The 27,591-nt window shown below is 50.2% G+C and overlaps 6 protein-coding genes across 6 annotated transcripts; 1 reads left to right on the top strand and 5 right to left on the bottom strand.

Annotated features, from left to right (window-relative positions):
- Positions 1 to 68: 68 nt before the first annotated feature.
- On the bottom strand, positions 69 to 1,168 carry EMWEY_00002610 (hypothetical protein, conserved; the record flags this gene model as incomplete). Its single annotated transcript, XM_013477443.1, has 2 exons — positions 69 to 760; positions 1,099 to 1,168. 2 exons carry the CDS (start codon positions 1,166 to 1,168, stop codon positions 69 to 71), a joined length of 762 nt encoding a protein of 253 aa, XP_013332897.1.
- A 3,187-nt stretch (positions 1,169 to 4,355) lies between these two features.
- EMWEY_00002600 (hypothetical protein, conserved) lies at positions 4,356 to 5,926 on the bottom strand (the record flags this gene model as incomplete). The annotated part of the gene is made up of 3 exons (XM_013477442.1): positions 4,356 to 4,550; positions 5,076 to 5,309; positions 5,636 to 5,926. 3 exons carry the CDS (start codon positions 5,924 to 5,926, stop codon positions 4,356 to 4,358), a joined length of 720 nt encoding a protein of 239 aa, XP_013332896.1.
- A 4,329-nt stretch (positions 5,927 to 10,255) lies between these two features.
- EMWEY_00002590 (hypothetical protein, conserved) lies at positions 10,256 to 12,495 on the bottom strand (the record flags this gene model as incomplete). The annotated part of the gene is made up of 7 exons (XM_013477441.1): positions 10,256 to 10,425; positions 10,636 to 10,726; positions 11,045 to 11,100; positions 11,303 to 11,342; positions 11,491 to 11,667; positions 12,025 to 12,105; positions 12,313 to 12,495. 7 exons carry the CDS (start codon positions 12,493 to 12,495, stop codon positions 10,256 to 10,258), a joined length of 798 nt encoding a protein of 265 aa, XP_013332895.1.
- A 5,692-nt stretch (positions 12,496 to 18,187) lies between these two features.
- On the bottom strand, positions 18,188 to 18,790 carry EMWEY_00002580 (hypothetical protein; the record flags this gene model as incomplete). The annotated part of the gene is made up of 2 exons (XM_013477440.1): positions 18,188 to 18,457; positions 18,773 to 18,790. 2 exons carry the CDS (start codon positions 18,788 to 18,790, stop codon positions 18,188 to 18,190), a joined length of 288 nt encoding a protein of 95 aa, XP_013332894.1.
- A 2,806-nt stretch (positions 18,791 to 21,596) lies between these two features.
- On the top strand, positions 21,597 to 24,032 carry EMWEY_00002570 (hypothetical protein, conserved; the record flags this gene model as incomplete). The annotated part of the gene is made up of 1 exon (XM_013477439.1): positions 21,597 to 24,032. The coding sequence occupies one exon, from the start codon at positions 21,597 to 21,599 to the stop codon at positions 24,030 to 24,032; it is 2,436 nt and encodes an 811-aa protein (XP_013332893.1).
- A 1,044-nt stretch (positions 24,033 to 25,076) lies between these two features.
- On the bottom strand, positions 25,077 to 25,763 carry EMWEY_00002560 (hypothetical protein, conserved; the record flags this gene model as incomplete). The annotated part of the gene is made up of 1 exon (XM_013477438.1): positions 25,077 to 25,763. One exon carries the CDS (start codon positions 25,761 to 25,763, stop codon positions 25,077 to 25,079), a length of 687 nt encoding a protein of 228 aa, XP_013332892.1.
- Between the last annotated feature and the right edge of the window lie 1,828 nt (positions 25,764 to 27,591).

Here is a 27,591-nt window from a genome sequence, read left to right as displayed (position 1 = left end):
TGCTGCTGGTGCATGCTGGCTACTGCTGCTGCTGCTGTTGCTGCTGCAGCTTCTGCTGCTGCCTACATTTAAGACATGTCACCACCGGACTCAGCAACGGGTGCGTATCCAGTGGATCTTTGTATGTCTTCTTCTACTTCATCTCTTAAATCTTGGAAGACAGTGCTGGCGGCGATGCTGCTGAGGACATTGGAGAAATCTCCATCAGCGAGTAACTTTTCCGCATTCTCTTGAATAAGATCACCGACTTGTGTGCGAAGATATAAATTTCCTTCCAATACACGACGAAGAGAAAGGAAATACACTAGAATAGCAACTAATGCCTCCTCTTCCTCCCCTTCAGTTGGCTGTCCTTGCTTTTGTAGCAAAGTACGTAACAATGCCTCTGGATCCTTTCCCCCTTCCGTCAACAACTCACGAGAACCAGGTGTTGCTAAGAGCTGACCTAGTAAAGAAAGAGCCCTCTGTACAAATTGAACATCCATACCTCCTTCCTCTGGGTTCACATGGCCCGCAACAGCATTCAATACATCCGATCCCGCCAGAGAACTCAAACGGCTTGCTATTGCCTCCAAGTCAGAGGGAGACAATTCCGTAAAACTCGAAAGAGCCCCGTGGCCTGTGGTCAAATCTAAAGCACCACTACCAGCAGCAGCACCTGCAGCAGCAGACTCGGTACGCGGGACAGAAGAAAGAGGTGCATCACCAGCGACGGGGGAACCAGGAGTAGACTCTGCTCGTAAATCTTTCTCCTCTCCAGCTGTACATTGTAAAGAAAAAACACACACACACACATACATACACACACAGTACACCCTATGCAGTCCTATACGCAGCATTGGTATGCTGGAACCACGCACCACCACCTACGCGCACGTACTCGCCAAACCCCCACTGCGTCTCGAACCCAAAAAAATACCCACAAAAACACCAACTTCCCTAAAACCATCAAATAAAACCCAAAAACCGAGCAGCAAACTCATATATACATCTACACGCCCGGGCGACTCCGCTGCCGGTGTTGCAGCATCGCCCGGCCCTTCTTCTACAAGAAGCTTCGCAGCACCAAACGGAAAGTAAAGCATTTTTGCAACCTACCAGAGGATAAACCTGCATGAAGCGACAAACTAGCCACGGAAAAGAAGAAGAATGCCCGCGCCTTTCTCATTTTCCTGTGAACTCGATCTGCTTCCGCTGCGCCGCGCCCCAAACAACAAGCTGACACAAATCAGGCGAGAAGGACGTGATATGCAGTCCCAAACAAGACGAATCTCTGCTTTATTCTTTTCCAAGAATACAGGGAGAAACGCAAAAAAGTCTACGAACGCCAACCGATCGGTCCCAACTCTCCTCCCGAGGCTGCTGCTGCTGCTGCTGCTACCATGCTGCTGCAGCCTTCGCTGCTGCCGGTGTGAGTGGCGGGCGTGCTGCAACAGCAGCAGCTACATTGGCTGATTGCGTTGTCTTTTTTCGTTCTTCGCACCCCTCTACCCCTTTCCTTTGTGCATTTAACTAAACACAACTCAGAAGCAGATCTATTACTCATTGTTTTGCCGCAAGCCGCAGTCGCTCCCCTCGTAGAACGAGGAGCCCCAGCGCTTCCTCCTCCGTGGACCGGTGCAGCCGGGGAAAATTTCGCTCCTCTCGCTTTACGCTGTCTGTACACCTCGTTCTATCCTTCATTTATTTCATTTGTAGCACACTAGTTGCTTCATTCAAATTGCTTCGGAAGGCAACTCAGACTCGTCGCTTCTCTTGAGCCTTCATGTGCTGCAGGGGGCTGCTGCTGCATCGAAACACTGTTGCTAGCAAAATCTTTAAAACTAATGACTGTTCAAGTGTGCAGACCTTTTTTGAGGCACACAAAAGCCTGTGGTGTGTGGGAAGACGAGGCGGCTGGCGAGGGTCCTCGGTCTTAGCACAGCGCTGCCCTCGTGACCGGCAATACATAGGACACTACTATGCGGGCGGGATAAGGGCTGTGAAAAAGCATATGAATTTTCCTCCCGTCTCCGGGACTCCTACCCACGGGAGAGAGTTAAGGGGTAGATGCTAGTGCGGGGAGATGCTGTCTCCCCGTGAGTTGCAGTACGGATTGCTGGGAGTGTTGTTACAAATACACATGCAAGTAAAGCGTTGTCCTGCAGCTTTGCTGAGTGTACAAAAACTGTTGAAACGCACGAACCACAAGCCGTTTGCCCTTAGCATGCTGCTTTCATGGGTTGACCTGCAGTAGTGAACCCGGACTGTTGTCTATCTGCCCGCATCTCTCTAAAGCCGGGCAATCCCACGTATGCTCTAAGCAGGGGTGAGGATTAGTGCACAGAGAGTGGGACATAGTTGCGAAATCGATGCAAAAGAGAGGACCACGAGGAGGCGAGCGGCGTATGCTAACATTGCTGTTGCTGTTGTCGACGTGCCACTCTTCGGTGCTGGCGTAGTCCTCTTTGTCCATTGTGATTGTGCTGAAACCTGCCCATTGTGATTGTGCTGAAGCCTGCCCTCTAATACTATCACTTCAACAAAAACGAAGTTATGTTGTGAGTTGGTGCCAACTAGCACCATCAGTACTCGCAGGAAGCTCGGGTCTGGCCCACGCCAAGAGAAACTGTTGCTGACGGCACAGAAATGCGCTTAGGTCACATGACGCTCATAATAATAATAGCGACCGAGACCACGAGGGAGGAGAGATATGAACTTCTCTGTAAATGTGAAATAGTGACGGTTGCCAAAGGCGTGCATGCGGCCCCCATTGAAGTTGCGCTGCAGGTAGTTGTAGCGTGTAGTGCATGTGAACTGCAATGGAGCTTCTTGGCTAAATTGCCCTTGAAGAGCTGATTCCACTTCTCTAGCTGTAGAGGATACGAATGTTGTTGGGAGCGCTGCCTGACACTTTCTGTTTCCTTTCCTATGTCCTTTCTACCATTCGCCGACAGTAGTCTCTGAGAGTACACCAAATCAGGGGAACGTAGTCTTCACATCGCCGCAGCCTCAGATATTCGACCCAAATAGCAGTCCGTGTCGATTAGCGCTAGCAACAACTGACCACTAATAGCAACTTGGATACGCGCAGAGTTTGCTCCAGGCGGTATTTTATTGCCTTCTTTTTAGGCCATATCACGGGGCTACGTTGTACAGCTACATGCATGGTAGCCAGAGCGTCTACATACTTTCCGCTCTCACGGGATAACTGGGTAACTACTTCCCTGATACTGCAATCCCAGTTATGACATTGTTGGTGTAGAATTAACAAATGGGCCCGTCGGCTAGTTATATGAGGGTCAGTGTCAACACCACGTCTTCCTTCTCGTGTAGGGCGATGGAAATGGCGTTGTTCCTCTCTCGGATAAGCAAGCACTCACCACCCGCACAGACTTTTTTCATTCATTCACCCCTTAGTTCCCTCTAATTGCCAACAGGCTTTCAGCTGCCTCTTTGTAGAGGACAGCGCAGCAAAAAATCACTGGCAAAATGTAGCTCTCTATTGGTAGCTGTCCCTGTCAAAAGATAGTTCTTGCATAGCTTGCCGCATGGGAATGCACCCGCACAACTGCATGTGTAGCGGGTCTCCCTGGTGTCTAGCCGTTAGATTCCATGATGGTTATGCTCTCTTCTTGCCTGCCTGCTTCGGCTGCAACAAAGTTTCAGCGAAAATTCCTAGACCAATAAATCTGAAATGGTGGAGCCCTTGTGTGGCACTACCCACGATATCCGCCAAGAAATCTCGCGAGCTGCAACATAGTCAAAATGCACCATATTAAACCTTTCCCCATGACCTCTGTACTCCTCATCTAATCTTCACGTTCCTTGGGCGCAAAAGCGCACGGGTCTGCTGTTGTTGCTAACAGGAGACGGCCCGCTACGTTGCTGCACGTGTTGCAACGCACGCTACGGGGAAGGGTAGCCAGGGCCCTTTTGGGGGGACCTTGTATCTGGCCGTTTATACTCAGCCTCAATAATACACGATGGCGGTGCGTCTTACAACCAATGCAAAGACAGATAAATTTATTTAAATGCAAAACAGAAGGGACAACAACTTATCTCGTTCTTTTGGTAACACACTAAGGCAGCTGCTTCTCTGGGACTTCACTAGGGTGTCCTCGCATTGGGGGCGCGGCGTAGCCTGGCGCTGTCCGAGCTTGTATGTCCCGCAAAGAATACTGCGTAGTTTTGCAGTTCCTTCTGGAATGAAGCCAAGACTAAATTTTATCTGCAACTATATCAGTAACAACTAAGGATCGGCAGCACCACTCATGGGTGCAGTGCAAGTCAAATGAACGCTTGCGCTTCTCCCTGAACCGAAAAATCACCAAATGAATAAAGGAGTACGTGATGCACATACAGCGAGAGCACACTCAGTTTTCGGGGGGGTCTATCCCTTTTAACTGGCTTTTGCTCCCTAAGTAGGCTTGGACAGCTTCCAAGGAAGTGCCACGAGAAGCCGCTGCCTCTTCGCTCATTCGACGCATTCTTGAGGTGTACGAGCACACAAATGCTCGACGAGCCAAATAGTAATTGAACAGGCGCTGGCGATCCAACACTTTGAGCCGCTGCAACCGCATACACAGGGGAGGCGTCATTTCGGTGTAAAGTAGAAGCACAGTAACCTCAAATTTACTGCAGAAAAAAAGTTTCGCTTGCCACTCAGCACAGCAAAAGCACCTCGTATTGGTGCTTTTGCTGTGCTCAGTGGCAAGCGAAGCTTTTTGCAAAAGCAGCGCTACGGGTTCTGCAGGAGCCGCTAGCACCGAAATATATATTATATATACTGCATACTATAAATATGTATATATAAATATATACGGGTGTACGCCCCTCTACATGTGCGTATACGTGTGTATGTTTATGTACAAACACAGGCGTATAAAATAGAAACAAACCGGGATGCCGGAGTATTTACAGTAGGCAGTTACATTGGCACATCGCATGCAAGAATATGCACAAGAAGCAACCAACCTAGCCAAGGCATAACGCGACGGGCGACCAGCCCCGCAGGCTCGTATCTAGGTTGCAACATTGTCACTTGACGAATGCAAAATAAGCATATAGATCCCACTGTGCCGACTTGAACCTACCCGCTTGTGTTGGCTGCGGGTGTGGGCATCGAGGTATGGAAGCCAGTCACGAGCAGCCTCCTGCGGCAGTTGCTGCTGGTGAAGGGCAAGGCGCATGTCATGACCCAGGCTGCGAGGAACTTGTTTCAAAATGAACAGACGGTGGAAGTATTCGTGCAACGGCAGCTCCCGCAGACGAACGGCCACAGAGTAGCGGTAAGACTTGAGAAAAGAAACCCGGTAGTTGTGTCCTACCTGACAAACCAGCCCCGAAACAAGCCAACAGGACAGCATAAGTACCAGCACGTTCACACATGCTTGCAACTGTAAATACACTGGAACATGCGTGCAAGGCAACAGGTACACGGCGGCCCTGTGCAGGTACACTTGCACTGCACGAACACCAAAGCCCATGCGCGTCGCGCCATAAGCCTGTAAACAGCACCCGTCTATCTGGAAGCGCGCCTAGCAGAGTACATGCATGCAAGTGGCGTTGCAAATATACCTGCACGAGTGCATACGCACGAAGTAGCGAACAAAATGCATAGTGGCAGCAGAATGCAGCTTTAGGAGTAAGTTACCCGCATGGTTTTGACATGTCCTGCTGGGCCAATAATGTAGCTGTCGATGAAGACTCTAGATATATCTGCGCCTTCATCACGAATTTTCTGCTGCTGTTTTGCTAAGACGTTCCAAAGTGCATTTGCTCTGTGTATTGCCAGGGCTTGCAGCCAGTCTAGAGCGTCTGTCAGGTGCAATCCTTTAACCAGCCGCAGAAGCAGCAGCAGCCGCTTCCGTCCCATGGGAACATCCCGCCTCTTCGCGACCCAGACGCGGCCTCTTCCTTTTTCAGGTGCAGACAAATAACTCATGTCTTCGCTGTATACCGCATTGTTGTCTCCATCATGAAGAAACCCACCGGGCTTCCGCCGATGCCGCTGCCGCCTGTCCCGTCCCACAACACTTCCCGTGCTACTTCCCTCCCCCGGACTTGCCCGTTCTGCTGCTACTGCTGCTACTGTTTCTGCTGCTTGTTGGATTTCTAAAGAATGGAAGAGTGCCTGAGTATCGCCGCAGCCCGCTGTCCTACCTGCATGCAGAGGGTGATCCGCTGGCAGGTAGCGCAGTTCCCTTCTGGGGAAGATGTGTTTGCGGCGTCGCATTTGTCTGTTCAACTTGGTTATTTTTCGGCGGCGCCACTCCCAGAAGCCCTTTCTGCGCCAGAAGGGATTTTTAATGCCTGTACAGGAGACAAAGTACAAAAGCAGCACGGTGCATACATCTCTCAAATCCACGTGTTCTGTGGCCCTAAGCTGAACAAACAAGGCCCCAAAACACAACATCAACATACAACACCTCGCATGCAACAGGCAGAAAAGGATCGCCTGCAAGTTCAGGGTTGGGTGGGACTAAACACTCAGGAATACAAATTTGTTTCAACATTCGCGGTCGCTGTAGATATTGTATTTGAATGTACGTACAGAATACTTACTGTTTCTAATTTTTCATGAAGTGTTCGCACTACTTGCTCTTTCTGCCTACGTGTTACCTCCCACAGCGTTGTATCTGGCTTCTCCAAAGTACAGCAAAGAGCAATACCGACAACGGGCAGTGATATGTGGAGATGAACAGCTGTCAGTTCTCGATACCCACCCACTACCCTACTAGAAACTCCACGACTCTTGTGTGTTTGCTACAATTTTGAAAAGAAAATATTGCTACAATGTGGGCTTGCATTCCAAGCAGCGCTGTTTCCCTATTCAACGCGGGTGTACATGTACTTGGGCGTTAGCCTAGGAGAGAATCCCCACCTGCCTTTGTGTTTCGCATTCCAGAGGAGAAGGAGCGAAGCTGCAGGACGTCGATGAATCGCTCGCGCTGCATGCTGGACAGGAAGCTGCTGCAGGCAACACCAGAGTTCAGCAGCCGCGGAGGCCGCACCGCATCGGGCAGACCCCCGCAGATGCTCCCTGCGGTAGCCCTTCTGTTGCAAGCAGCAAGCGGGCAGTTCACAAAGACGTATTTCCTGCTGCTGCAACTGCTGCTGATGCTTCCACTGTTGGAGGAATTGCGGAATGCAACGCCGGGTGTGTAGCAGGGGAAGGGCCCGTACATAAGGCACTTGGGCGACACACAGGAACTCCTACACCCGGAAAGAAGAGCAGAAGCAACAGAAGCAAAACTCCGGCATCCAGCCATTGTCTTGCTTCGTGTCGTTCACTTCATGCCGCCTCCGCATGTAATAATCCGCTTGGGTGTGCAGGACACGGCGACAAGTCACCGCCGAGTTTTGTCCGTCGGCAGCCCCGCCTCCCACCTTTCTGGTTCTCTATTGCTAAAGCTGTGCGCTTAAGGCACTCGCGATGATCGTTAAGCATGTTTACATCCCGATATGAGGAGGAAGTCCTGCTTGCATGCGTCTGTTTTCCGTAGTGGCGGCGGGATTATGTCTCGTAGTGCATAGTTGTGCTAGTAACACACCGAATAAAGTGGATATATGAAGATAAATTTAGGTAGCTTCTGAATTTAATTACAATAACGATCCCCGTAGAGTTGAATACCCCTTGAATTTCGGCTGCCCTTCCACGAATGCATCTAACTCGGGAGTAGTATGCAGTGCAATGTTTAGCCCTTCAGCTCGTCGGAGTGCAAACATTAATAGAGCAAGATACTTGAAACTAAATAAAAACTTCCATCTGGCGAGGGGACATAACGGAAAAGATAAGCGAGACAAGGTGTGCTTCCAGGCTAACCAGCCGCTGTTGTAGCAGAGCTGGGGCTGGAAGAGACCCACCAGCGAGAAAGAAGGCAGCACACAAAGAGGAGAGAGGGAAAGAAAAGTGGACAGGAGGAGACAAAGAAGATAATGAGTATTGTGTACTCTGTGTGTACCGTGTGATCACAAAAGTGTGTTTTCTTGTCTCTATCGCCTCACTAACACATTTCTATGCAGTATCCTGCTTACGGTATTGGGGATCTTATCACCTTATGTGGAGTCCATCACATGCTAGGGGCCCCAATTCTTCTCCAGTTGCAACGTAAATACTGTGTAGTGCAGTCTACTACTAGTACGATTCTCTGGGATTAGTGACTCACGGGGAAATTCCACAGAGAAGATTACCTACCTACCGAAGGGCCTGGGGATCGTGTGGAGACGGCGTTGCCTGTGTAAAGCTGCACGGCAACCTCACCTGCAAGCTCTTCTAAGCCCCCCTGCTACGAAGACGAGAGCTGTAGGCCGTCATTATTAACTATATGACCTTCCATAGGCAGCCTGCGTTGTAAGTCCAGGTGCGTGACAACTCCGCACACACCAAGTGGAAATGCTACGACAATGCGCCAGCAACCCATGGTCAGCAGCGAGACCAAGGACAAAATACCACTAAAGGTTGGACCACTTCGTCATTCTGTGGTGGTTCGAAATCCCTTTTCGTGAAGTGGAGGTGGTGCAGATGGCCACCCCAGTAAGTGACGGTTTGGGAAGCACTGATAGGAGATGTTTCCACCGGTGCCTCGCTGACAGAATTCATAAGCTGTACTTCAGCTGTACCGCAGTGGCTTCGTAGTCAGTGGAGATCGCACCCTGGTATAGGGGATACTTGGAAGCAACCTACCAACCGACTCTTCGAGACCTACCCTCACAGATGTGGGCGTGTAAACCTTGGACACGCTAGACGTGTGATTGCAGCTCCGTGCGCTTTTGCCAGAGCAAAAATACTGTCCTAAAGGGTCAAACGCGCATGCATTTAGAGGTCCGCTCTCTGTGGTAAGTTAGGCGAGTAACGATTTTGAAGGCCTGACTGTAAATGCACACTGGATATGTAGTCTCGGATCGCATATGGGCACTTCAGGTGTCTCCGAGGCAGCTGGCCCGAGGTAAGGCAAGGTGAGAACCTAGTCGCGCGAACACTACGGGGAACCGACGGCGTTTCGGGTTAACGGTTCCGTGTATTTGGTAGGCAAAGAGTTACTTTAACGTCCCACTTTCTAGCGTATGTCGGATTCCCTGTTAAAATACTGGTCTCAAGCATAGGAGAGGAGCGGTCTTTGGTTCTCTCTTGTTCATGCGCAAAATGCGTTCCACAGAAGTACCAAGTGTACATATCTTCGGCACGCCTTTAATGGGTGCCTGCATCACATTAGTTGCAGTTCGACTTATATAATGGGGATTATAACTGGCTTTTCGGGGAGAGTCCGCTTATCGTTCCGACTTTGTACCTTGGAGCAGGTGAATGAAGACTATGTACAGCCCACTTCAAGGAGCAGCGCAAACCCCGAATCGCATGATTCCATCGAACTCAATAGTTTATACCCAGATACCAGGGGTTCCTAAATTGCACTTGTTCTAGAGCCCCCTCCATGCCCCTAGGATGTGTTGGTCCCACACATTTCCTCGAAAGTGGTCGTCAAGCTGTAGATGTTTTGATTGAACTATCATGCGTATTACTCATCTACAATTCGCGTCGAAAATGAGAACAGGAAAATAAGACTCTGAATTAATCAGGCATTCTAAACGTTGCTCCGCAGCTCCAAATCACTGTGTTTAAACCCACTGAATACACCTCCTAGTTCCTTCGTTTATTCGGACGCAAAGCAATTGTGAGTATACACATTGTGCCACTCCTAAGATGTCTATTTGAGTTTCACTTTTTTCATCGGCTGCTCCTCGACCACAGCTGAGCGCACGCGGCAAATCATAGAACCAAATTTGTTTACGCACACGATTGAATAAGACCGAAACATGATATACATATAAGAAGATACGACCAGTATACCAATGGCCGGAGAAGGATGTGCAAAATTATGGAAATACTCGATGCAGATTCAAGGGAAACACAAGCGCATATTCCTGTTTCCTAGTATACGGACCAGCCCCGAAAGGCGAACACGCACACACAACTTACTGCTATAAACGCTGTATTGCTGCTTCAGGAAGTAAACTGCCTTCCTGTCGCTGAGCCGCCTGCAGTGAGTAAATACAGATGACAATTAATGCAGAGCACATTAAACCTTCTTTTGTGGTATGCAAGTTTGTTACCACTGCTTTCAGTACAAGGGAATTCGAAACAGAAACGATCAATGCCCGGTCTTTTTTTCTCGCTGGGTGTAGAACAGGAAGAAACACCATGCAGTGGGTTCAGTCGACGCGTTTGTGTGGGATTGGTCTTCCATGCGAGAACACAACGACGAGGGGCATGTACTCACTTGCGTTGCTCCGCTATCTCTTCTACTACACCCTTCACGTGGGACAAAGGCTGCTGAGTTTGCGCTGCTATTTGCTTCAGCTGAAGACCCGCAGCGCCAGCGGCATCAAACATTTTGAAGAGTTTAACCTTGAGGGAGTCCGAGTCCATGATAACTCCCCGCTTTTCTGAAGACAAAAAACAACAATACCCACTAGCCAAACAGTCCAGGTGCACACGCATTAAATGCAGTATTCTGACAAATTAGTGAATTTTAATAGCAGAACTATCGAGTCACTATACCCTGCATAAGAGCCATCTGTGTGAACAAGGGTTGGACCCAAACAGTTCGCAACCTAGACTACGTGGAAACCTTCTTGCGAACAGCACCAACTTACGCTTGGCTTTCGCCCGTGAAGCGGACTCAAGCCCGCTCCGTTTTCCGTCTTCCGCAGATGCTGAGGTCTTTGGCGTGTAAAATTGAAAGAGCTTGACACAAAACAGACACCACACGACGAGCACGCAGGAAACATGAACCACTAACACCCGAGGCCACCAACACCCGCGATCACCTCCTGTGTCGAGACCTAGGACGCAAGCTTGAGGGTTTCAGTTCCCGTTTATGTGTCTGCGCTGCTTTGCAAGCTAGTCGCACAACAAAAGCGTCGTTTGTAAATACTACAGATAATTTAGATTTGAAAACTGCAAGCGAACGTCCACAAGGTAGTAACCAAAGCGTAGTTGCAGCCAGAAGGAGCAAATCTGAGCCCGCAAGCAATCAAGGTAAGGTACGTGCTCGCGATTTACCGTATGGAGACTGTCGAGGCCTGGGTCCCTACGCATTTCTGCGATGGTGCCACGGCCTGAATAGCAGGAAATGCAGCATAAAGAAGCCACGAACAGCAACTGTATCTTCCCTGCCGAGTTCAATGATAGGTAGTTACTAAGCAGTGTGCGTGAAAGTTCTGAGTAGGTCTTTCCCCGGGAATGGCGCATCAATTACAGCTCCAGAGGAGCGCCAGAAGAGAGAGCATTTATTTATTTGCTTGCGCTGCTGCGGCCCACTTTTGTTCATATCCTCCGCGATGTGGCGCTCATGTAGCACCTTGAGAGGCACACAACAAAAACATGACGGCAAGAAGGGGAAAGTAAGGCGTTCAGGCAAAGGACATACACTGAAGTGGAACAATCGAAACAAGCAACAGGCACAAAGTGCAGTCAATACACTCTCGTGGTGATCGTTAATGAAATACCTGCTGATATCGACTATCAAGTTTGGGCTGGAAGTTTGTTCTGCTAGAAATCTCCCCAATAACGTCTAAGAGATGTTTCCCATTTCGTTGCAGGACGACAGAGCGGTCATTCGATAGCAAAATGGAATCCAAGTAACAGGCACCTCCAGTCTCTGGATCGCGAACCACCAGAGTTTGCTGCAAGCATATGGAGGAACATGCAGGCGAAAATACGTCTACACGTAGCAGTCCATACACACATGAGTGAATACCATAGCATGAAGGGACATCGCCACCACTAACTTGCGTCGTCCCAAGTACTGTTTGGGCTCAAGCAAACTCCTCTGAGTCAAATGCAATTCTAGGCTGCTGTACGCGGTGGACACAGGCAGATTCGAAGTAGAGCGCCAGCCACTACTCGAGGAAAACGACACGAAAACAGACGGGAGAAAGTTCAAATGAATAAACGACGCTCTCACTAAGCTATGCAAACCCACCAGCAAGCATACCTGCATGATGCTGTCAACGATGAATGAAATAAAATGCATGACTTACCTTCCCGTCATTTTCAATCAAAATTCCAGCTGTGGCATCTACCGGTGAGGCACGCCATGACTCCGCTACAAACTTTGGGACCTGCAAACACAACGTTTAATAGGAACGAAGGGAGCGAATAAATTACTTGATTGTCCTGGCCGATGAAGTTATAGAAGGCGTTCTGACAGATACGAACAAATAAAGCAGCAAGATGGATCTGTTAATCTCTCTGTTCTTGTATTTGGCAGCCTCTGTGTGCCGCTGCTGCATTTGCATTTCTTGTAAATGCAGCACTTCCCGTCTAACACTGCTGCGGCTGTTGCTGCTGCTGTCGTGCCGACTGCTCCTGCCAGCCCGCAGCTGACGACCTGTTGCTGCTTCTGTTGTTTTTCTTGCCGTTGCAAACAGGGGAACTTGCCTTGATGAGGGAAAGGGAAACAGCTTTGCTTGCTGGTAAAATGCGGCTAGGCACGAATTCGGCAGGTGCATAGGTAGGCAAGGGTTCTGCCGCTGACCCTCCTCGCCTTGCCATATTTCAAGGCCAGCGCGTAATAAATGAAAAGCTAACGCAAGGTAAGAAAAACGGAAATGAGAACCCTCTGGTTCCCTGCTCTATACGACTGTCGCAGCAGCCAATTCAAATCATGAGGTGGGCATACATGATGCAGTTGAAGCGTATGCGGACAACTGAGACCTGTCTAACAACCAACAAAGCAGCATTCACGGAATGTACGATGGAAAAACCAAAGTATGCAGAAAGGGGAAATCGCCAGTGCTGCTTCCGGTTGAGGCGCTGTGGGCGAGAAGTCCGCGCAAGGTAGGAGAAATAGAGGAACTAAAATAAAAGCACCGAGGAAATGAACACATTGAGCAATCCAATGTAAATGAAAACAAAACACCGTGAATATATAACAACAATGGCTTGTGTAGTGCCAATTTCTGTCAAACGTGTGCCATGGGGCTTGAATGCGAGGAGCAACTCAACACTAAGCAAGTAGAATGTTCAGTATCTGAAAGGGGGCTTTTTTGGGTTCATCAATTTAGCTCAAGTAATCTAGTAATTAAAGTTCAGTGGCAGTGGTGCCTTCTTCTGCAATGGGACAAGCAGCGCCGAGCTGCAACTGCTCAACGTTCTCACTCAGCACCGAACCTAATCCAGCCAGAAATTGTGGATGCTTTCCAAAGAATAAAATTAACTGGTTTTATACATAAACGTATCCTATTCCAGACATAATTGTACATTTCAGTGTGATGCCACTGGGAATGTAAACTGGAACTGAGCGTGGGTGTGCACGCACAGACAATGCACAAGCAAGTAAAACGTTTCGCCATCGCTCCAAACAAACACTCTGAGCATACGAGTCGGTACAGTTTTACGCAAACCACATGTAGAGCCGAAGTATAATTGACAAAAATGTTGCTTGTTCGTATAGCATCCTCTTAACAAGTGGTCTAATCGCGGACTGGCACGCGCAGTGAACCGTGCTTGATAGGACTCTCTTCGAGAGAGCTGACATCCCTACGCAGTCTTCAGGCGTCATTCCCTCGGCTCATGTTATTTTATTTTTAAAAAAAAAGGGGGGAGGGGCCGCTGTACGGAACAACACAGAAGGAACACATTACAGAATTCTGCTTTCTCGTCAGTTGCCTATTAGGAGTCGGTAGTAGTTCTTTCGCCGACGTTAGAGGGACTATCCGACGCCAGGAATGCCAGCCACCAATGCTCTGCTTTTGGATCCGTATGAAGTCGGAATGTGTACCTTTTACAAAGGCATGCAAAGGTGCTTTGAAAAAAGCTCACCAAAGTTATCAAAAGCCACCATCGAATTCTGAGAAATGACGGCTTCTCGATGTATTTGTGTGTTTGACTGTGGCGCCAGGCGCTTACCACATCACTACTTTTATGGCGTTGTTTAGCATCTCATCCAATCACCCATGTGAGAACCCTGGGGGCTTTGGCATATCCACATGCAGCCAAGCATATACGTCCTTGCGGGTACTGTATCCATACTTCTTCAACGAATGAGTGCTCCGGTCTCTATATCAGTCCGAGCTATCGCTAAAGTGCCATATTCCACTGTGGTTGTTCGTTCTGTCGGACTCACCTGCAGATGTCACTAGAGCCTTACGGTCCAGGGCACGACCAACTAGCAAGGTTGCCCAGCCGCTGATGCGCTTTCAACTGCTTTGTGTATGCCCGTGAACGTCTTGCTGCCAGGAATCCGGGGAAGTGACTAGTTGACAGGAGGTTGAGCATGCGTTTATCCTATTACTACAAAGTCCCATGATCTACCTGCTGAGATGAAGCTATCAGACTGTTGGGCAGTGTGGTTGGGATTAGTGACGTCACCAATTCATCAGCTCCTTTAGAGCCATCGTCATTACTTAATCGGCTTGGCTTGACAAGCGTATGCGGCATCACCGCAATGAGACCTCACGGGGTCTTCGCCGCTGTCTGTGCCTTCCCTCTATCTGTTGGATGCAGGTCGAAAATAGCTCAAGTACACCTGATCCTGAGTGCTTGCTATCGTCACTGTGAGAACAGGCAGCAATTTCCTTCACTGGCAGACTAGCCCCGAACGTTCGCAGGGTTGGAGGGTCCTCCATTTGGTTGTGGATTATTTGTGGATTGGCGCACTCAGTCTCGTGGTCATCTATGCAGAACGTGTGCTGCTTGACTTGTGGGTTGCGCATTCTCCGCTGAGTCTACGCATTCCTCTTGTCAGCGGCGACAAGCGACATGCTTAGACTCAGCGTACAACCTCCACGAACCCAACCTTACCTTCGGATGGGTTCGTGGATTGCAGTGCAGGCGCAAGCCTAGTGTGATAAGCCTGCACGCCTCTCCCCATCCTTTCCTCTGGAAATTAAAGCAAGCACGGAAGGTTTGCCGTGAGTATTCAAACAGTGCCTCGCGCAAGCAAGGTAGCCGCAAGAAACGTCAAAACAGCACTCCTTACATTCGCATCGATACAAATTGGAGAGGTGAACAATGCACACCCAACCTCCACCAAACTTCTGCACAGCATGGCGCTACCCAAGACGTAAATGTGTGCATCGGCATGTTTAAATGGCACTCCAGGACCATATAACTAGTCGTCGCATCACTCGCTTCTGCGCATAGATCAGTGCGCTAAATTGTCCCTCTTACCTTGTTGCGTCTACACTGCTGGTTGGACTGAACACTGCATTGCCTTTATTTGCCTACGACAGTAAAGGCTCCACAGCTAACAACTACCTCAAAAACGCCCTCAACTAAGTGGACTAGGACACCAGCTAGTGTGATGCACTCGCCCGGCTGAAGCAACGTTGGCGAAACCAACAACTGCTACTTCTGTTGGATGCAGCTTGCGTGCGAAGCAGCGAGGAGCTCCTTTTTGCCGCAATGCATGACAGACACCCAGATTTGCAGTGATAGCCAAAGCTTTAAACTGGGATGGAGAAAAAAATTTGTACCAGAAATTCCCCTGAACCGTCAGCACGAAACGCTGTCGGTTAAACGGCGAAGTTTGTAGGAACGGACTTTCATGCGCAGCGTGCCTTTCATCAGGCTCGGGGCCAACACCAGATGCCTCTGTGCCACTCCCATGCGCGCGGACACTTCTCAGCAGTTCTGCAATATTCCTCAAAAGCACGCTTATGGCCTTCAGAAACGTCACTTACAACCTTACCACAGACGACAAACCTTTAAACACCTTCGCGATCAGTTCGCTATTACAGCGCAATTGCTCCAACCCGGGCAGAATATGAGGACGTCAAGAATTCGATGGGCCACAAGGAGCGTGCAGCTGGCTCAAGGTTGAAGCACCCGCATCGCTCACTGCATGGGGCCAGAACACACGTCTGCAGCTCGTACGTATCGGCTACAGGGCACTCCTCTGCTTAATAGCTTTGCAGAAACCGTCATCTTCGCTGGCTGTCGGCTTCTTAGCGTCCAAGCTCGCTGTTGTCCACTCCTACCCCTTGCGTTTTGACTTTCCTCATCGGAGTCTCTTTATACGCACGCCGAGCGAGGTAGCGGCTCACCCAAGTTTTAAACTTCCATAAAAAGTTAAAAATGCCCCCCAAGTGCATGAAGTCTGGAATGCTGAAAATGAACTTATGCATAATATCGGCCCCGTCTCGGCTATTCCCTTCGACTGCTCGTACTACATGAAGGAGCACGTTCATCAACACGACAAACACGATGGCGCGCACCAAAGCCCTTCTCGCTGCCCGTTCCTCTGACAAAGGGGAAGCAGGGTTCTCTGCAGAACCCTCCAAAGCAGAGGTCTCACGAGTTGCTGCTCCTGGGTTGCGCATCTGATGGTTAGGGTGGAATTCTCCAGTGGGCAATGAACCTGGATGCCCCCAAGCCACTGGCACTCCATGCTGCGGGTATCCCCAGGGAACGGGGACTCCAGCTGGGACTGATGTTCCAACAGGCATTGTGGGGTGACCGCCATGTGGCATGTGATACATCAAATCGGGTCGCCCAGCGGGAATGGTAAACGTTGCGCCGGCATCCCCCGGGGCATCTACCTGGAGGGAATATGAGCCGAAACATGGCTCGTAGCACCACGCAGCCACTATCCCAGCGATAAGGGCCAAGTGCAGCTTCATTTTACCAAACAGCTGGAGGGAAGCAGCACACAAACTTAGTCACAGGCGTGCTGCCAAGTCCTTTCAACCCCGGGGAAATGGCACGGGCGACGGACAACAAAGATGGTCCTTAACAGGGCTTTGAAGTCTACAGGCGGCAGAAATGAATTATGTCGATCGAAGATCACAGACTGTTGCGCAAGAACGTCATGACAATGGCATTCCAGGCACTAGCACTCGGCTCCCTCTCTCGGACTTTTAGGGAAAACACTAAAAGAAACGAGGTGACAGTGCGAAACGTCCTATTTGGAAAGAGAGCAGCAATCAGTTGACCTCAAACCCTTCCTGACTCCTGTACATCGAATGCAGCTGCTCGCAAGGGCAGTGGAGAACGGAGTCGTCGCTATCCTGCTTCGGTGCAACAGGAGTTGAAGGCATGCAGCACAGATGTCCAGTGTTCATTGTCTTACTAATCCATGTATCTTTGTCCGGAAATGGATTTACAGGAAGATAAATCCACTCAGGTAGAGGGGATACTGCTTGACTGCTTGCAGGCTCTCTAGGCCTGGCGCCGATGGAAGGTGCTTCCCGAGCTGCTCCAGAGCCATAGAATTCTTTTGGTGGGCATATCTGTGCTGACTCCGTAGGAAGGGAGATTATTTAATCACCATAATATGGTCGAATTGTGTAACTCTTAGTGTTCTAGGATGCCAGAAGACATCCTAGAGCACTAAGAGCTACACAATTCGACCAGAATGGCTGATAGTCATTCTGGTAGAGTGGCTTGCGTAGGAGATTGTTCGGATGTCCGTTCATCACAACAGGCTGTATATTGAGGGACGCAAGCTAGTAAAAGTTTACAGTGTTAGCGCAGGCAGCAAAGGGGTTATGGCTATGCTCGAATGCATGGTTGCTGAGGGACCTCGATCTTGGCCTCGAAAAGCGATGCAGTCGACGAGTAAGGGCTAAGGAGCAAAAACACGCCGATTTATCTTCCTACATATATGCACCGCACATGGGGGCAAACACTTGGGTGGTGGGTGAAGAGTAAGCGGTCTGTCATGAGATGAAATTAGCCTTGCTCATAGTGGCGTTGCACGTCAACGTAGGCGCGTATGCTGAAGACCTCTGTTAAAACATGCAGTATTATTGGGAAGATGTTGAAATTGGCCATCAACGGCAAGCATACACATAAGTGGAGACGGGCGAACGAGCTTTTTACATACAGAGCTGCATAGCGCCTCGCACCTTCCAACCCCCGCCTCTTCAGGGCAGCACACGGCCTCGTATGAATGGCTGTCTAGCAAGGGTTTGTATATATGAGCTAAGGGGATATGTCCCCAAGCTCTTGGTTTTCGTCCAGCGCGTGCTTTTGTCGCCGTTTGGCGGGCTCGTGATGCACCTCCCTTATCGCTTGCTGCTGCTCTGTCGTGCTGTTGCATGTCTTGCCGGTGCACGCTTTTGCTGTGCTATTAGTAGGGTTAGAGTGCCGTAGGCCCGGTTGGGGCAACAGTCCCAAGTTATATTTGTGCTTCTGTTAGTTTTTTCAAGCTCTGTTGAGGGGATTACGTCATCCGTGTCTGATGCCTTCCCCTTTCAGTCACTTTACTGGTTCCTGGCGAAGACTCAGTAGCGCTGGAGCTCTTTCCGCTGCCGTTGCAATCGCTGCGGATAGCACCAGCCATTCCTCCCCACGCACCCCAGTTGCCTTTGGAACCAAGAACTCAGACCCGATAGTTGATGGCTGAATCCACAGTTCATCTGGTTGCTTCTCAATATCCGTTATCTTCAAGTGCATCCGATGCGGTACACTCAGCCCCCAGAAAGCTAACCCCAAGTTTATCTCCGGACTCCAGACAACCACAGCATCCTGATGAGGATATTGAGCACAAACCAGATGAAGCCAGGACGTTGGCCCGCTGGTAGTTCACTGCGTGTGAGTGCATCTGAGAGTTTTGTGCAGCACACCAGCTGTGCGTGGGTGCCCCAATTCCTTTGACACTGTTTCCGCTTCAATCTCCACAGACAAGGAAAATATCACTGAGAGGTGCACTTACGTATTGATCTTTGGCACAAAGTCACCCGTGGTGGCCTATAGGGGCCTACAGTGAGCTCTCCGCAGACTCATCCACGGCATACCAAGGATTATCCCGAGCTGAAGCAGTCCAGAGTTTAGTTCGCGTACCGGGGTGATGTGGGACATTTTGGGGGTGTTCCTGCAGCTAAGCGTGATGCCTTTAGCTCTATTCTCTCCTTGCCTGGTGCAGACATACGGTACGAGCAAAAGGTGACGCTGGGGGCTCCTCCCCATCAATACGTGTTCGGATAGGCAGAGCTGACTAGTTGTAGCGATACTTGCTCGGCTATTACATTTTGCGGCTCCTCTAGTTTCGCTGGGGGCAGTATGTATTCCTGGTCGGTTTGCTTCTTCCCTTGGCGGTATTGTCTGAAGTCTCGTGTTTTCATTCTACTTCCTCCTTTCACTCAGTACTTCCCCCGGGCTTGACGACTGCTGGACTTGCCGACTGTTTTCTGCCGTCTCCGTATAGATGCTTCTTTGGGAGGACTGCATTCACAGTATGGATGCCTATATGTCCTGTCAATAGAATGTTTTCAACTACTTTCCATTCCTTCGCAGATAATGCTGCTAAAGGGTCCCGTTTCCACTGCCAGTTGTGGGAGGACTGCAGGCTGGTTGCACCCTTTCCCACTGTACTTCCCACCCTGAGACCCACTGCCTGGCGCCACAGGAGCGCCCCGCTAAGAGACATTTAGAATCTCTCAGCGCATATATGAACATTTTCGCACAGATGATGAATACGCACTTACGCACGACACTATTCGCAGATGCATTGTCGACCTGCTAGGTAGCAGGGCACGTTGGGAAGCTATGCTCCCAGTCCTCACATGCTCTGTGCGTGGGTAACTTCGCTTAAGTATAGCTCCCAAAGGAGTGCTTGCCCAAAATAAAAGCGGAGGAAACAGCAACCAAAACTCACCGGGTGCATTTCTTATTTGAAACTGCAGATCCAAAGAAGCAAGTAATCCCTCCAATACTGTCGTTTGACGGAGCCGGTTTTATTTGCACTACCAGGAAAAGCTGAGGATGAATTACCCTGTCAGGTTGAACATTTCCAACTGAATGAGCCTGCGCTCCTACAATGTAAAGACAGCACGTAGCAGTTAGTCGTCCCGTCGGAAGGTAATGCTTATAATTTCTCTTCCAGGACAAAGCACCTGCCAGACACAAAAGTGCCAATGCCAGCAAGCCGTGGATATCGCTGGTCGAGGTTTCAACAGTGAGCCATTCTGTGAAACCTTTTGCGACGGCATTCCTGAACCCCTGCACAGGAAGGACATCAGCTGGTACAGCCTAACACAACGTAGGATGAGTGCTCCAAAAGAGCAAATAACACTCCTCCAGCAAAAAAAGGCCCTAAGCAAAGAGAAGAGGCTCAAGCTGCGGAGGAGGCAGCCTTTCACCAGCTGCAGAGCACTTTTCTCCTACATCCGCTGCAAAAGCCACCCTATATTCTAAGCTGTCCACTCTGTTGTAGTGTGCACTAACACAGAAGAGTATACTTCAAACATTTCTTCGTCCTGATTGCCCAGCCTGTAGACAAGTAGAAATATGGCTACCATCTTTAGCCAGTACTGCCCTCTCAGCTCGCTGCACTTGTGTCGTCGCTATAACGTGGGTCCCCAAACCTATCAAGCTGCAAGAGAAGAAACGGACCGTAGAACCTAGTCGCCCTACCGTAACTCAATGCTCAACACAGCCCCACATGCAAGCGCAAACAAGCAATCTTGGTTTCATGCATGAACATGGTAGATAATGTTCGAATACCTCTACTTGCGTGCATGCCGCCTGCAACGTCCACATGATGGTTCCTTCGCAGGTATGGTTCCACGGCGAATGAAACCCCGTGGCACCATTAGAAAGTCTATGCTACAGCTCTGCGCAAGATACCGCGAGACTGAAGGGGTGGCTGGGTGCTGTTGGTAAATTATCGTCTAGTAATTTGCCTTTTCTGCAGCTCACGACTGTCTTCTTATGAACACAGTCTGGAGCTGCACTAAGTCGAGTGCTCGCTACACATGCAACAACTCCAAGACAATGCTACGACAAGGCTACACAAAAACTGTGGAATTAAAGCTTACAGCAGGAAACCTATAGGAGCAATTATGACAAAGAAAACCAACAGAAGCATCCTACAGATTCGGCAACACAGACTTCCGCGATTTCTAGACCCGTGGAACGTATATCCCTTGAGCGGGAGATCCTGACTAGAGAAGGATGTGGGTGACGAGGGCAAGGGAGGCAGTTTAAATGTTAATGCCATCTCTGCTTTTGAAAACTTATTTTGTATTCGTGAAAAACGAAAGGGATTGTAAGAGTGTTCACCGTTGGTGTTTTGGCGAAAGCCCACAAAGTGGTGTCGGACGAGCATGGGGCCGGGAGTGGAACGATGAGGCGTCAAATGCTTTGGCGGCAGAGTCTACGAGCAATTTAGCCGTCAAAACATTCTTCTTGCGGTCAGTTTGTGTTAAACTGACCTATAGACTTCTCTGCAAGCGTACTTTACCCTTATTTTGCATCTGAAACAACGACGGGGTTCTGCGCGGGCCTCTGTAGTTGGCTTCATGCACAGGCCTCCAGTCGTAGACAATTGTAGTTTATTCTTCCATATTTGAACCGTTACATTTTGCTGACAGTATTTGAAACATACACAAAAGCAGCATTTACCTAGCGGCACTCTGCGGCGTCGTGGGTTGCCCTGTGTTGCAAAGATGAACGCCTCGAGTTCTTCCTCGCTTCATCGTAGCAGCTAGTTTTCTATTAATTCTCTCTTCCAAGTCTTTTACAGGGTTCAAATGGGCCCTTGTAAGAAGGAAAAGATACCTACGCTCCTTCCTGCGCTATTGCGACCTCTCGCGCCGATGCTGCAACGCAAGCAGCACACTTAGCAGCGACAGCAGCAGCAGCAGCCACGCTGACGCCTCTCACGATGGGGGACTCAGACAGTATTCCTTCGTCCTCTTCGGACATGGAGGTGGATCTGGATTCCAACGAGTGGAAGGAGTTCGAGCTACCGATAGTTGAGCCCGATTCCGAGTTCCTGCAGCAGCAGTTCTATCTGCAGCAACGGATATTGCAGCAGCACCTGCATGAGAGCCGAAGTCGATGGAGGGCCTGGAAAAAAGCAGCTTGGGTCCTTTTATTCTCTCTATGCTCTGCTGCAGTAATCCGCCAGCTGAGCGCTTCCGGAAGGAGGAACACTGTAAAACCCGACACCTATGGGGATTTAGAAGCAAAGTTCACGCTGGACATAACTGATGATGTCGAAGGCCAGCCAAAGCCAGAGGTACAGGTGCAGGTCCAGCAAGAACAGCAGAAGCAGGACCAGCAGCTTCAACAGGAACATCATGGAGGGTACCGGCTGTTGGACGAATCGGAGCACCATGGAGGGTACCAGCTATTGGAGGAACAGGAGCAGCAAGAGCAGAAGCATAACGAACGGGAGCAGCAAGAGCACGAACAGGAGCAGGTACAGCACGAACAGGAGCAGGTACAGCACGAGCAGAAGCAGGAAGAGCCCGAGCAAAAGCAGGGACGGGACGAGGAGCAGGAGCAAAGGCAGCAGGAGGAACGTGAGTCTAGGGAAGAAGAAAGGCAGCAACGGCAAGAAGGAGAGGAGATAGGGAAGCAGCAGAAACAGGAGCAGAAGCACGGGAAGGATCTGTATCTCGATCGGGAGTTGGGGCGGGAACTGGAGCAGCCCCGGGAGCAAAAGTCTGAGCAGGAGCCACAGCAGAAGAGGAAGGAAGAGGACGACCAGGAGGAGGAGCAAGAGCATGCCGACAAGGTCAGCCAAGAGGAGCAGCCAAAGGAGGCGACCAATTGGTTTTTCATGGGCATGGGGCTCTTTAAAGACAAGGGTAAGGGAGCCCACAAGGAGAAGGACAAGTCCCACAGGGAGAAAGAGAAGGGAACGCACAAGGAGAAAGAAAAAGGAGAGTCCAAGGAGAAGGAGAAAGGGTCTCACAGGAGGGTGTCGTTTAAAGACAAATCTAACAAGAAGAGGTGGTCCCACAAAAAGGGGCTCCAGGACGAGGAGGAGGCCTTCGAAGATAGTTGGCTCCCTAAAGAGGAAAGTAGGAAGGAAGAGGGGCCTACAGATGCGGGGTTGCGGGCGGAAGGCGAAGACAAGGAAGAAAGAATTCATCATGAAGAGGAGGGTCTTGAGAGACGGGGTGGTGGACAGGAACCCGGAACAGAAGGTGTGGGCGACCCGGCTGAGGGTGTTGCTGCTGCGGGAGTTGCTCCGGGAGATGCAGGTGTTGCGGACGCTGCTGCTGGAGGCGCTACTGCTGCTGGTACTGCAGCAGCAGATGGGGAGGGGGCAGAGGAAGGCAGTGGCGGGCAGTTTTGGGAAGATTGGCAGGAGGGGGACTCCTTTCTGGAGAGGCTGGCGCCTGTCTTTGTGTCCCCGAAACCTCCCTTTCCTGGTGGGCAGTGCGAAAAGGAGAGGACCATGAACGAGGCAGTCGAAGCGATGCAGGTGCTTGAGGAGCATAGTGGAAAAGAGGCTGCAGATGCTTTCATGGCCTTGCTGACAAAGCCGCTGGCGAAGGAGGACCCCAAGAATATGTCGACGGAGGTGTTGCAGTCTCTCATTATTGAGAGAGCCAAACAGAAGGCAGCACTCTCAGCACTTAGAGCCTTCCAAGCCCGGCGCGAACGCGAGAAAGCTCTGGCGCGCATGCTGGTTCTAGAGCAGCTTCACATTTTGCTGAAGAGACATCTAGACCAGGGAACCCCACTCCCTGCCAGCTTTGCAGGGCTGGTGGAAAGAAGCGGCTCTCGTGTGGACATTGAGCGGGAGAGCGCAGTCTTGGCAGCTGCACGGCGAGAGTACGAGGAGGCGTTAGCCATCGAGGGCGGAGAGCTCCAGCTGCTACAGTACGATTTGCTGGAGGCTGCGGCTCACTTTACTGCTGCAGATGTCTTCGTGCGCGCAGGGGAAATTCCAGCAGAGTGGAAAGCAAAAATGCCCAAGTACAAGGACTTGGCGGTCGCTTTAGGCGAGGATATTCGTAACCTTACCAGCACCAGTGTTATTGGGAATGTTCCGGGCATGGCAAGAACCGCTGTGGAGGCGGCGAAGGCAACTCTGAGAGACAACACAGCCGCAGGACAGCTCGTCAGGAAGCTGTTGTTCCTTGTCGACCTTCGTAGGAAGGCCAACTCCAGCTTTAAACAGTGGGCCGATCCCCAGCTGGACAACTCAACCGAAAAAATGGTTCATTTCGCCAGGAGGAGAGCCTTCGAGCTCACGGAGAAGGCGGAAAAGCTCAAACAGGAATTCGCTAATGAAGTTGACGCAACGACTGGAGAAAAGAAGCTCCGGGGGTTGGACTCCTGGTTTGCTCTTTTATTATAAATGGATGCGTAGATCAGACGAAAAACTGAAAAGCATGAAGGTTATCGAATTCCACGAAGATAAAGCACGAGATGGGGCATCCATTGGTTTCCTCGAAATGGCGAGGCAGAAGCCATCGCAGTCTTCTGCTTTCCGTGAAGTAATACCAGCTGATTGTCATGTGTGGCGATCTACATCAGTCAGTTGACAGATTCGTTTACATGTACAGAAAATGATGATGCAGTCCGCAGAAGGATATATGCGTTGAGCTTCGCCCGCAGCACTCTTCAAGCCTCCACGCGTGCTTATTTTTAGGTAGTTTTCTCGTAAACTCCCCTCCACTCTACATGCATGCTTGCTCGCGCGCATGCAGTTTGGCTTGCATGCATGGATAACTTTCAGTCGCCCAGGCGTATTCGGGCCACCTTTTGACGGGTGTGAGGAGGGAAAGGTACGTACGAATTGCAATGTTTCATTTTATCGTCCGTTCCATTTATTGCTTACCAAGTGCCGAGATACGCAGGCGCCTCCAATGCAGGCCACAGGGCAGCGACTGCCTTACCGACGCCTAGAGAATACGATGTACGGTTGAGATTTTTGGGCTTGATATGGTTTGAATTCCACGTGGCCAGAGAGAGGGTGTGAGTATTGAGAGCAATTGCTATTGTCTAGGGTTTAGGCTTGTGGCAAAGTACCCCTCAGAGGAGCAAGTTGTGTTAGTGCACGCCAACAAATTCGCACAATGGAACAAAAAGAAAAAACGCCCCGTCTCTGTCGGGCTTCAAGGTAGCTGCCTGTTGAGAAGTGGTGTAGGCAGAAACGGGGGCATGCGTAGCCATGCTTACACGTATGAACTAAACAATGGTGAGCTTTCGGAAGACAATATGAAGTACAGGTGCCAATGAAGTTTTGCGCGTACTAGTGCATATCCTATGGGCAGGGCCATGCCTGGCCTCTAGAACAGACAGTGACGACACTTAGCTGCCGTCGCTGCTGTTTCTGCTGCTAGTTTCCAATCGCGTTGCTCCCACTGAGGGGCGGGAGTAACGGAAGCTGCCCCTGGAACTACCTAACTGGGGGCGGTGGTAGGGGAACAGCACTTTGTACGACATCTGCAAGAGACACGCTCTGCAGGGTCTCCGCCACGGTTGTAAAAGCTGTCCTCAGCAACCCCTGCAGCAATGGATGGGAAGTAATTGAATTTGCATATGCGGCTGCCTGAGCGCGCCGCTGCAGCTTCTTAAGGGCAGCAGGGTTGGAACCTCCCTGCCCGCCTCCAGAGAGCAACTGCTGCAGCTGCTGCAGGTGCTGTAACTGCTGAAGCTGCTGCTGCTGCTGCTGTCCTGGCAAGAACGTTGTCAGGTACTGGGCATACTGGGCAGCAGGGCCCATCTGAGAGGGATCAAAGCGCTGCAGCTGACGGTAGATACCTGGCGGAGACGTAGTGGAGAAGGATTCTGCTGTATTTACACCTGGCGTAGCTGTCAAGGGCGACTGGACCGTTTCAATAACGGGGATACTCCCCTCATCAGGCTGAAAGAAGCCTGGGAGTTCGTTTGGTAACATAACATGTAATTCTCTGGCGTCATTAGAAACTGAGGACAACTCTGCTTCGTCTATGTGAGATACAGCGTCTGGGTCTTGCTGCAGCCCTGTAACGTGTTCGTCACTCTTTTCAAACAGCTCGAATCCTCCTGTTGGGACTCTCTGTTGCTCTTCCGCTTCATGGGCTTCCTGGAATGAGTTGCACATTGGGGAGCTGGACAAGTGCTTAGACGACCGTACACGGAGGCGTCCAGGCACAGGGCTTCGCCGTGTCGGGATGTCTTCTGCTACATCCTCAGGCACATACGAATGGGTAGAGGGAGTTCGTGAGGCATCACTTTGCTGCTGCTGTTGAATGGGGATGGCTGCTGCCAACTCGATGGGCAAAATAGAAAATTTGGTGAACACGGGTAAAAAGAGTGGAAGAAAAAGTACGGCCATCGAAAGTGTTTCAGCACCTCTCTGGCGTCGCTTGCATTGCCAAGTCATCTCAGGGTTGGTGTCGCAATGTCTATGGCAATGCACGACGAGGAGAAGTACAAACTCAGCTCTAAAAATGCAAGGGAACACACCCGACGTATGTGTGGGTCGGACAGGAACAATTTCACTTAAGCTGGCCCGCGGAGTGGGGGGAATGATGTAAAAGTGGTCTTGAACCCCATAAAGGTATAGTAATGAAGACAATGCTGTTTTATGAGGGGCTCCGCGATAGCGTCGCAACGAACCTACCCAGGCGGACCAATGGGCAGCAAGGCTGCAACGGGGTTGAAGGAAGGCTACACGCAGACGCTGCGTGTTTCGTCAGCCCGATTTCATTTCGTTTTAATATTTATTTGAATTGGGGTACTCGTGGGTCTTGTGTAGCTGTACAATCCATAGATGACTCCGTTTCTGGCAGAAGCACTCACCATAGCGCCAACCGTAGCAGAGGGAGAGGGGAAGCGGATCCGACCAGTGCATTCACCAGTGGCACATTGGAGGCCATAAGTAAGAAAAGTGTTTCTAAAAGTTTGGATACTTCTATCAGCCAGTTTAATTTCAGTTTTCTTGAATTCCCAATTCAAATTCCCTCGCCGCTTGCGACTCTTCAGTTGTTGTACCCCAGTTGTGCCCTGGTCGCCATCTAAAGTAATACGGAAAGTGACGCAAAATAAAATCCTCACGATTGCTTCACAGTATTTTTGCCTGCTGTTTCGTGTCGTAGTATAAGGGTGTTTCTTCGAAGGCATTCTTCCGGGTGCATCTTTGGGACCGAAGACTTTGAAGAACGGCTGAGTTTTCCATACGGAAAAGCAAAAACAGACTGCTGTGCGGTGTCCTCACACTGTATAGGGGAATAGGTAGTTGTAGCAGGCAAGGGAAGCTGGAGAATATAGAACCTTATCGATCAGGGCGCCTGGAGATTTCGTCGGCGACAAAGTTGGGGATTCATTGGATACACGTGAGTGCGGTGTCTTGCTGGGAAGCCGACCATTTCCTGCACCTCCAATAGACTGAGTTGGAGTCACCTCTTTCCTTTAACTTGGGGACGCTGCTTACAATCCTACTGCAGCAGGCGACCGCCATGCAGTTGAAAGCGCCGACAGTTGCACTTAGTGCTGCCCGTCACATATGCCGCAATGCGAACCCTCCACTGAGTTACCCACAACATCCCAAGAATTATGTTGTGGTGACCTGGTTCAACGTAGAATTCTTATGCCATGCTAGTGTGATCCATTTCTGAAGTTGTCGGCCATCTATCTCTCGGTTTACGGTCAAGGGTGTATAGTTAAAATCCGGCTTCGGCTCTATTCGCTGGCTGGAGTGGCAGCGCTTAATCTTTTGGGAAAGTTCCACCCATTCATCGCTAAGTTGCTTACCGACTGACTCCCCCCAAGGGGCACGCTTTCAATGGACCACTCAGCAGTATCGAATGCACGATGGGACTTCTGTTAACCAAGGTAAGTATTTTTTTTGCATAGCTCTATCAACAAGTTTCCTGTTGGGGTTATGCTGATACCGCCATTGGCTTTTACAGGATTGGTACTATTTCGCA

This window comes from Eimeria maxima, genomic scaffold (assembly GCF_000499605.1).
Source record: "Eimeria maxima Weybridge genomic scaffold, Emw_scaff13, whole genome shotgun sequence".
NCBI lineage: Eukaryota > Apicomplexa > Conoidasida > Eucoccidiorida > Eimeriidae > Eimeria > Eimeria maxima.
Note: the sequence above shows the minus strand (reverse complement) of the source record. Positions and strands in the feature narration are given on the sequence as shown.